Below are 10018 nucleotides of genomic sequence, written 5' to 3'. Positions count from 1 at the left end.
GGTCAATTTTCATATATGTAATGCGAGTAAGCCATCTTCAAGGCTAGACCTCTTGAGGCTTCTGCCTCGTTCTAAAAATATTTTGTATCAATATAGGAGTAGACTTATTCAGAAAAATAAAATAAAATAATGAATAACATATTCTAGGCACACTTTAAAATTCATGGGCATACATGACACCGTTCTAATCATGAAGACATAGTGAGTGTCAAAACTCACACATTCATTTACATTTACAAACACGCAAGATATTGCACCATTCACAATGTAACAAGATTCATCACACTCCATAAGGCAATACACATAAGAAATGTACATTTATCAATCTGTGTGTTTAATGATGACTGAAAAATGAAGGAAGGACTTCAACTCCCCACCCAATTGTAATCCAGCCACATTGCAATCTCTCTTGCAGCTGATTACCCTAAGATAGATCTAAAGTCTAAGGGGATGCATATTAAGGGAAATTTAAACTCGAGGCTTAATCACATAACCAGGAGGAGTCCATAGTTTAGTTAGTTTATCAACTGCTCTACAATAGTAAGCACCAAAGTGACTCACCGGCTGAATGCAACGACAAACAAATTGTCTCTAATCGTATCAACAAAGATCGAAGGGACAAAAGTGGAATTGATGTCCAGGAAATCTTGCAAGGAAAAGTTGTCGCGTTCTTCGGAGTCGGTTACCCCCACAAAATGAAGAGCCTAATAAATCGTTGTCTTTATAGAAGATAATGTGAATGGTAAGTGAAAAAACAACCTCGGTATAGGTGCGAGACAGTAGTAGCTTGCAAGCTGGCGAACTTAGGGTGCATTGTCAAAGTCAATTTTGCAGTTGTCAGATAATATTGTCTTAAATTGATATGTTTTTGTCTTAATTGTTAATTTTCTTAAATGAGTTTCGTCTTAAGTGGTCATTGCCTTAAATATAAAGTTTTGTCTTAAAATAATTTTGTCTTAGACTACTTTTTGTCTTAAATCTAAAGTTTTGTCTTAAAATATTTTTGTCTCAAATTGGTTTTGTCTTAAATATAAAGTTTTGCCTTAAAATATTTTTGTCTCCAATTGTTTGTCTTAAATATAAAGTTTTGTCTTAAAATATTTTTGTCTTAAATTGTTTTGTCTTAAAATATTTTTGTCTCAAACTGTATTTGTCTTAAATTTAAAGTTTTGTCTTAAAATATTTTTGTCTCAAACTTTTTTTGTCTTTAATTTTATATTTAAGACAATTCAATTGATATTATATTTTAATGTAAAATAAAAAATAACTAAAATAAAAAGTGACTTTTTAAGACAAAAGATTTCTTTTGTCTTTAAAAAATGTCTTAAAAGTGCCCCTGGTGTAGTAGTGACATCATCTAATTTTAAGTCTACCACAATTCCAGCATCTCCAATTTTCCTATTCTCTATTTTTTCAATTATCCTTCTCAATTCCTCACACATCCTTGATGTACTCCTCTTCATAGTGGCATCCTTAGGAGCTTTCTCATAGTCCTCAAACATACTACTGTTCACAATCCTTTTTTTCACACTGCCTCCCACTATTTGTCTCTTAATATATACAAGCTAAGATGACCCTCTCTTAAGTTTTCTTGCTACCATGGTTGCACAAAGAACTAATCTCATGGAACCCAACTCTCAAGAGAGAATTAATTACAATACTTATAGAAATTATCAACCGCAATTTAACTTAGCTTTAATACCACTTGATGAACCAAACAAGTTTTATAATCTTTTAACCTATTATAAAACAAAATTAACACTACTAAAATACAACCAATATAGAAATACAACAAGTATAGAAATAGCTTACTTAAGCAACCACAATATGCAAATTTTATCAAACTAAACATGTCAGAATTAACCATGTAAATAACATGAAACATAAATAAATTCATAGATTCTAACTCTTTATTAAATAATACATCAATTTAGTCCATAAATCATATCCTAGAGATCTTATTCTATCCAATCTTCGTAACTCTTCACCTCCTCCTAATGCTTAAAGTAGCTTGTGGTCCATATATTGTTGATTGTTCTTTATCTTCAGGTAGTTATCTTTTAACATTCATATAACATGCGTTAATTTTGTAATAATAATAACCTTTTTATTAGTCCCTGCCATCTGGCATCCGGCAGGGACTATAGTAATCGATAGGACCCCGACTTAGCATTAGTTCACCCCTTTCCTTCTCTGTTATACGGCGGTTAGAGCGGGGATATGCCTAAGTTTCATTTGCACTCACTCCTTCGCTATCTTTCGCCATCCTTCGCCATCTTATTTGGCCTCTTCCCGAGGCGGAAGAGGCCCGACCATAGCCTAAATTGCTATTTAGGCCTAGTTCCTTATGCGTGACCGTCAACGGTTTGCAGGTATTGGGCGATTAATGCTAGCATTACTTTGCGATGTTTGGGATTTTAATTAGGCGTGTTTAAACTTTTATACATTGCAGCGTATTTGGAGGCAGCTGTTGTGCATGCAGGGGCTGTGCGTGCTACATGCACAGCAGCTGTGCAGTTTGATGTGGCCGCTTGCTAGATGTTAAGGTAGGGGAGCCAACAGAGACCATCCAGCATGTAACTTTGTTAACAGCAAGTAACCCTGTTAAAACATCGGCTCTGGGCGTCCCGGGGCCGGACTGACTCTCAAATCGATTTCTCAGGTAAGATCTCTCATACAGCTACTTTCTATAGCCTTTTTATTGAATTCTTTAAATGTTTTAACTCGCTCCTTGTACCTGTTATTCCTTAATTTTCACAGAAACTATTTATTTCCGAAAAAAATTCAAGGGAAACCAGGGTTATAAGAATGACGTATTTTACCCGTTTATCGATGATTATTACAATACTTGCAGCTTATCTTTAAATCAATATCTGTAACAGGCGGCATCTACAACCTGCTATGTTGCAGTTCATCCGAATTTGAAAGCCATATCAGGAAAATACTTTGCAGACTGCAATGAAGTATCTGCTTCTAACGTTGCATAAGAAACCGGTGGTTCTTCTGCTTCCTTGCTTTTGCTTGATCTGCTTGGATGATGCAGCGCAGCTGTCTTCCTGTTTATCAGTAGCAGGACTGGGACGAGCAGAACCAGAAGTTGCTGCATCAGACAGCTCCGAAAGCGCGCATATGCTCAATCTAAACTGGCAAATATTCTACACACAAAAGAGCTTGCGTTGAGACTCGAGGTAACCTTAATCTTGAGCTACGTTTTCCATAACCGCTCAAATTTACAATTTTTTTACAAGGAATAAACATTTAACACAAGTTTCCGTCTAGAATGCAGAAAATGAAGGCCAATGTGACAGCAAATTCTATCCATCCAGGCATTGTAAGGACCAGAATTACTAGAGACCGCGACGGACTTCTCACAGGTAACAGTAATATGTTTATCTTGCTTTATTATTTTTTGTATTTTCTTCTTGGAAGCTAGCCTGCAGCTCAATATCATATTCTCGGAAAAATTGATGAAATAATTGCTTTGCCTTCTGCAGATTTGGTTTTCTTCCTTGCATCAAAACTTCTCAAATCGATTTCTGTTGACGCTGCGACGCTGTTGAAGAAAGCTATGGACGGCATGGAGAAGTAGTTCCGAAGCCTCCTCGGGGAGCTGTCGCCAGATTGTCTCGTCCATAGCCGCACTGGTAACCTGGCCATTTATACCCTTCCTCCTAAGTACACGAAAACCCTGAGTAAACAGTAAGACTAGACTAGATTCTTATTATTTGTAGCATGGTTCTGGCAGTGTTTTGCAGGTCTGGAGAGCCATGTTTCAGGCACAAGTGTTGCAGATTTGGAGAGCCATGGTGGTTCTCATGGCCTTGTTTCCCACGTTCCGTACAAACACGTTGGTGCGTACAAACATGTTGCTGCCCGTACAAACACGTTGGTGCGTACAAACACGTTGCTGCATGCATGTCGATCACATGTCTCCTGTGTAACGTGTGGCCTCGTCGTGAAAGTTACACCTCACGCGAAGTATCGTTGACTTCAGTTGCAATCTTAACCCCAAAAAAACGCAATTTTTATACAGTGCTATTAAATTTCTTTACTTTCTTTACGACATTGAACGGTTTAAGTCAAAAGCTATAATTAAAAATTAGCCCACTGGAATTTCTTCATAATTTGTTAGTGTACAGTATTTTTATAATCAAAATATATTTCCTTTTTGGTCAGATAATCTTCTTGGTCATTAGCTTGATGAAATAAAATTATACAGAGCTGCTTTCCATGTTGCTAGAATGATTTTCGGTATTTAACATAAGATATTCCATATAATGAAACCATCCAAATATATTTGTTAACGATATCGAAATCCATTACAAGTAATTATTACCTATGAAACGGGCGTTGGGTAGATACATTATTATCCTAACATTTTGCTTACTTTTACATAGCTACGTAATTATTATTTACGTATGTAACTCAGATTCAATGGCTTCCTGCCTGCCACTGAATGTGAGGGTAGTGCATCGTGGTGCTCCTGCATCTTTCTGAAAACATTTGACTTTCAACTGTTATGCTACGGATTAGGACTTGCAGCAACACTTCTCTTCTGTTCTCCAAAGCTGGGAACCCATTCATAACCTGCACGTCTGCATGATATCTGAGAACAGTATTGTCCTGTAGCATCCGGTGCACGGGAGGACTGAATGTTCTTATAGGCTTCATTCAGACTAATCTCTTCGACAGAATTAGCTGGTAAGATCACCAAAACGTACACAATTATAAGCAAATAAAGTGTTGCTCCAAATCACAACAATTCAAACCATTCGCCATTGAAGACAATCCAAATCACAACAAAACTTCTGCTTAAATTCCAACACTCTAGATTATAAATAGCATAATGCACTTAGAACCGATGGTGATCACGGTTTCAGGCTTTTCTTTTACTTCACTGGTTTGCACCCAAGAAACTTAGTAACGGGTAGTGATATTAACATTGTACCCAGCACTCATATAATATATAATATATCTGAATATCATCCGAATCGACTCGCCTTATATCATTGCTTCAATCACGCATCCTCTGGTTCCAGGAATTGAAGGGACATGACAGCTGCCATGAAATTCAAATACTTCTGGAACTGGATTACTGCGTGGCGAGCTATGACATAATCAGGATGCTTGTTGGGACTCAGAAATGTCATATTTTCATCCACCTTTTTCTTCACTATTCCTTACATTTCATCATCCCATTAACCTGTTATCATATCACTTTCATACATACATTTGGGTTTCACCTTCCTATTTTCCATTTTATTCATTTTTGTATTATAAGTGAATTTATGATTAATTATTAGAAAATGTACATATTTTTATATATCTCAAGAATATGTGAGTTTTGTTATGTGTAGGAAACATGTCTCCTCCACCATATCGAGAAGATAATTATGCAAGCCTTTTTCTACGGAGAAAATCATGGAGGCATATCGAGAAAATCATGGAAGCATATCTTATCCTAAGGAGAAAATCATGAAGACATATCTTATCCAAGATATGAGAGATTTGTGGGATCATGGTTGAGAGATTTGTGCGATGATATCTTGTAATAATGGGAAACTAGTTGAGAGTGCTTGAGAGAATATTTGAATGTAATTATGGAAAGGTTATCTTCTTCATGTATATAAGAGAGTGCTCTCTCTTCATTGGAATGAATAATGAATAATAGAGAATGGAGATTAACTTTGACTCTTTCTTGATTTGTAATTCAGTTTTTGTAATATAATTTGACATAGTTTTGTTGTCATGAGCTCATATCTGTTGTTTGCCATTCACTTCTTCACATGTTGTATTTATTTTCCTTCATGCAATTTCATGCTTTCCTAGTTAGTGTTTCAATGCTTTAATTTGATTTAAGTAATTTAGATTAGATTAGATTAGATTAGTTCCACTTCAGTCCTACATATACAGTGCATGTGTCTCGTAAGTCTACGGACCTCGGATTGATAAATTAAATAGTTGGGTAAGTACTACAACGGAATTAAACGAACATAGTTTCACCCAACATTTTGGCGCCGTTGCCGGGGAGGCACGATGGATTGAAGTTTAGTTTGATTTTTCTGCAAGTGTGTTTAGACATGTTCCTAACTCCGAGGTGTTAAATGCGGTAAGACGTGGGGAACAGCCTACGCATCACATTCAAGATACCGTAATGGGCTCGACCTCTTATGGATCAGGGCATGTAGGGTGTGTTTACATTTATACAAGTGTGAATTTTGATTTCTGCAGGTGTGTTTGATTTTCGCAACTGTGAAGAATGTGTGATGAATTCATGGTTCATGGTTATAATTGAAGCATTCAATTACTCAATTAATGTGCAATCCTTGTAAGAGGGTTTAATTGAAGTATTGAATTCAAGATTATTTCTGTGGTCCTTTTGTTTTTAGTGTGCTGATTTTTATTTGTTTTTTTTTTTTCCTTTCAACATGATTTTATAATGAGTGTCAGCTTGGAACTACTCACTCAGATCCTTGCAGAAGTTGGAATCTCCTCTTCCCTGGAAAAGGAGATCTTGACAAAAATTGAAAGTTCAACTACTCCCCAAGAAATATCAACATCTGAAGAATCCTGCGTATCTGATGGCGAACAACCATTCGAACAGGAAATCGAGGAAGAAGAGCAGCAGATCGGAGAAGAAGAACAGGAATTACAGCATAATCTGAGTGAGAGTAACTGTGCTTATCAAAGCTTTATTGACCAATGGTTCCAGGTAAGTATTAGATTAGATTCATCTTTTAATTTTTTAGTTGACTTGCAGTTACAGCAACTAGATTCATTCACTGTCAAATATTTTCATCCATCATTTGAAAAATTGCTACTGAATCTATTGTTGTCACTGCTACGTGAATGGCTTCATTGGAAGTTTAACTACACGTAACTAAATTGTAAATTCTAATTAGTATAGAGTAGGTAGGCTTTCAGTTTTAGTTTTTGCTTTCATTTTTAGTTCTGCTTTTACCTAGAATAAGTATGCTCTCCTCCTGCGTCTTTGTACGATCTCGAGGATCAGAAAATAGGTTTCAGTTTTGCTTAGAATAAGTATGCTCTCCTCCTGCGTCTTTGTACGATCTTGAGGATCAGAAAATAGGGATGATTTCAGGAATAAATAAATGTTTTGCAATATGCTTCATCGAAAATATCTTTCAATATGCAAATTTTTGTGTCCATTTGTTAAAAAGAAAATTTCAAACTAACCATTTTTGTTTTTAAAAGATAGGATTAATTTCATTTTCTAGACTGTTAATAATAACAAAATAAAATAAAATAAAATAAAAAAAAAAAATAAAAAATTCTTTGACTTCAGATGCACTGATGCTTGGCTCGCTGGTTGCAGCGCTCTTCATCTTGGTTGTACTGTATTTTGTTTTTATTCCCTGCTTTAAGTTCTTGGTTCTTAAATTCAGTTCTCATCTACCAAGTCCAAAGAATACACATCATCCTCACCCAGAACCCAAGCCCAAGATGCCAGGGATCCAATCGCTGGGTTTTCCAGTTAAATGCATGAATCCTATGGCAATGAAAAACTTTTGATTCTGATTAGTCAAGTCACAGGGTTGGCAAAGTCAATTGAATTTTGTTGGATTTGACAGGCCATCCATACGCAATCCCTGCAAACGTCAGTTTTCAAAAGCGGTTTGTGATCAAACCAGGACAAATTTAGAAAAAAGAAGACATGGGTTTTTTCCCTAATAGAATGAATTATAAAACCCAGAAATTGTTTGCTTAAATTCATCACGGTTTAAGAGGAAATCGTGGTTCTTCAGAGCCCTATTTTGCTAACTGCGTGAATAAAAACGGTTTTTCAATAAAATGATTCATGTGATGATTGAATTTTCATTGTGCTTTTCCACATTACATATTTCTGCTATCAGCAATCTTGGATCCTAAAACCCATTCAGGTTTCCACTTCAGCGTGATAAAGCCATATTGTCAAAATCTCATCTTCAATCCAAAAATTTGGTGGCACCCAACTTCTGCATGCTCTACCCATATGGCAAGGCACAACCTAATAACTTTCTCGTGTCACGGCCATCCCCTTACTCCGACCTGCAATGACCTGCAAACCATTCAATGGCCTCTGCAACAGCCATTTCCCGAGCGCTGCCCATGGTTGCAGCGTTCTCAGTCTCACAAAGTGATGCCCTCAAGCCCAAACAAGCACATGGCAGCCATTTGAAGGATTCTCGGATATACCTGCCACTATTGCAGCAGTTAAAAACCCAACATCGAAAATAGAGTATGATGAATCTAATCATGAGCGTTTTGCCCCTGGGGATCCCAGTACGAGAGCATTCACCTACTTCGTTTTGACGGGTGGAAGATTTGTATATGCTTCCTTTATCCGGTTGCTGGTTTTGAAATTTATTTTGAGCATGTCTGCAAGTAAGGATGTTCTTGCAATGGCATCTCTTGAAGTGGATTTATCCAGTATTGAGGCTGGCAGTACTGTCACAGTCAAGTGGCGTGGAAAGCCTGTTTTCATTAGGAGACGCACAGAAGATGACATCCAGTTGGCAAACAGTGTGAATGTTAATTCTCTGCGTGATCCTCAGCAAGATTCAGAAAGGGTTCAAAATCCAGAGTGGCTCGTTGTAATTGGTGTTTGTACCCACCTTGGTTGTGTTCCTTTGCCAAATGCTGGGGATTATGGAGGTTGGTTCTGTCCTTGTCACGGATCTCATTATGACATATCTGGCCGAATTAGGAAGGGTCCTGCACCTTATAACCTTGAGGTTCCAACATACCAATTCTTAGAGGATAATAAGATGTTAATTGGTTGATCTGCACATACGAAGCAAGTTATGTCCGAACACACGGGATTATGCTACCAGATCGTTTTTCTGTTGTGATCTTTGGAAGCTTTTTGCCACTGATTAAATCATACCATGCTGTTATTCTCAATAAATTTTTAGATACATCTTGTTTCTGTTATTCATTTTAAGAATATCTATTATTTTGGCAAGCTCGGTTTTTTCCATTGCCTATCCATCTCGGATCCTATTGATTTGTTATTTCCTACACAAAGTGCACTGATTGTTATAAGTTCTGTAACAAAAAAAAATAAAAAAAATAAATAAAAAATATATTATAATAAAAAAAAAAAAAAAAACACAAAACATAAAATAAAAAAGAAAAAATAAATAATAATGGCCCTCATTTATTCATACACTCACTACTTGTTCCTTAACAAATACAATGCTTTTTCAAATGTTTTAAATGAATTTTTCTGCAAGCCACTAAAAACATTTTGAAAAAGTATTGCACCATCAATAAGTACATTGCATGGGGACATGCAATATTTCTAAGTTGGGGGGAAATAAAAGTATGTTGGACTTTTTGTGAATTTGTGGGCAAAAGTAGGATGTATATACTAACAGGTGAAATGAGATTGGTGTTATGTGTAGGACAACGAGAAGCTTATGCAGAAAGCTCAACATTACGATGCGACACCTTTTTCATCCACAATTAGAGTTATTTCGGAAAATAATTAAAAAATGGACATTTTGTAAATTCTTGAAATGCGCTAATTTGTTTTTGAGTCACTTCATACAGGAATGATCGATGGAGATGGCACACGAAGATGACAATTTTTATGCAGGAATGGTGCTAAGTTTTTCAGAGTACGCAAAGTGATTTTTCCAAATCACAATGAAACATGCATCATTGGACGCTTGAAGGAACAAATTCTTCACTGCACATATCATGACATTTTCCACTACACACCTTTTGCGTCATGACTACTCACCATCCTTGTGTTGCAGCCCATCTTCCATTTCCTTATCTTTCACGACTTCATGCACGCCTATTTTTCTGAATCGCATACATCCATTTATCCTTTTCAGTTTGCCTTTTTAATAAAACTCATTCCCTTTCCATGATCACATTACCTTGATTTCCTAGCTATATTGATCCACACTGCTTGTCCGTGAGTTCTTTCTATTTATAGTCCTACCAAATCTTTTTGTACAAACTCGCGTTGACTGATGTGGGATTCCTTAAGGCCCACCTTTCAACA

The 10018-nt window shown here is 36.4% G+C and overlaps 2 protein-coding genes across 2 annotated transcripts; both read left to right on the top strand.

The window, feature by feature from the left end:
* The first annotated feature begins 2808 nt into the window (after positions 1–2808).
* Positions 2809–3644, top strand: LOC149177517 (short-chain dehydrogenase TIC 32, chloroplastic-like). Its single transcript, XM_089421777.1, has 4 exons — positions 2809–2813; positions 3044–3188; positions 3287–3374; positions 3495–3644. The coding sequence occupies exons 1-4, from the start codon at positions 2809–2811 to the stop codon at positions 3587–3589; spliced, it is 333 nt and encodes a 110-aa protein (XP_089277903.1). The 3' UTR covers positions 3590–3644.
* Positions 3645–4861: 1217 nt separating this feature from the next.
* Positions 4862–8965, top strand: LOC149177516 (cytochrome b-c1 complex subunit Rieske-4, mitochondrial-like). Its single transcript, XM_089421776.1, has 4 exons — positions 4862–4900; positions 6605–6712; positions 7593–7635; positions 8152–8965. The coding sequence occupies exons 1-4, from the start codon at positions 4862–4864 to the stop codon at positions 8781–8783; spliced, it is 822 nt and encodes a 273-aa protein (XP_089277902.1). The 3' UTR covers positions 8784–8965.
* The last annotated feature ends 1053 nt before the right edge of the window (positions 8966–10018 follow it).

The sequence above is a fragment of the Pinus tabuliformis genome, chromosome 4_1 (assembly GCF_031772625.1).
Source record: "Pinus tabuliformis cultivar Carrire ecotype Pingquan chromosome 4_1, CPIR1, whole genome shotgun sequence".
In the NCBI taxonomy this organism is placed as follows: domain Eukaryota; kingdom Viridiplantae; phylum Streptophyta; class Pinopsida; order Pinales; family Pinaceae; genus Pinus; species Pinus tabuliformis.
Note: the sequence above shows the minus strand (reverse complement) of the source record. Positions and strands in the feature narration are given on the sequence as shown.

Coding starts and splice junctions, on each gene's coding strand:
- LOC149177517 (XM_089421777.1), top strand. Junction 3,189..3,286: donor AGCTTGCGTTGAGACTCGAG/GTAACCTTAATC, acceptor TCTAGAATGCAG/AAAATGAAGGCCAATGTGAC. Junction 3,375..3,494: donor CCGCGACGGACTTCTCACAG/GTAACAGTAATA, acceptor TGCCTTCTGCAG/ATTTGGTTTTCTTCCTTGCA.
- LOC149177516 (XM_089421776.1), top strand. CDS start 4,862: ATGGTGATCACGGTTTCAGGCTTTTCTTTTACTTCACTG. Junction 6,713..7,592: donor TTATTGACCAATGGTTCCAG/GTAAGTATTAGA, acceptor TGGATTTGACAG/GCCATCCATACGCAATCCCT. Junction 7,636..8,151: donor AACGTCAGTTTTCAAAAGCG/GTTTGTGATCAA, acceptor GATGCCCTCAAG/CCCAAACAAGCACATGGCAG.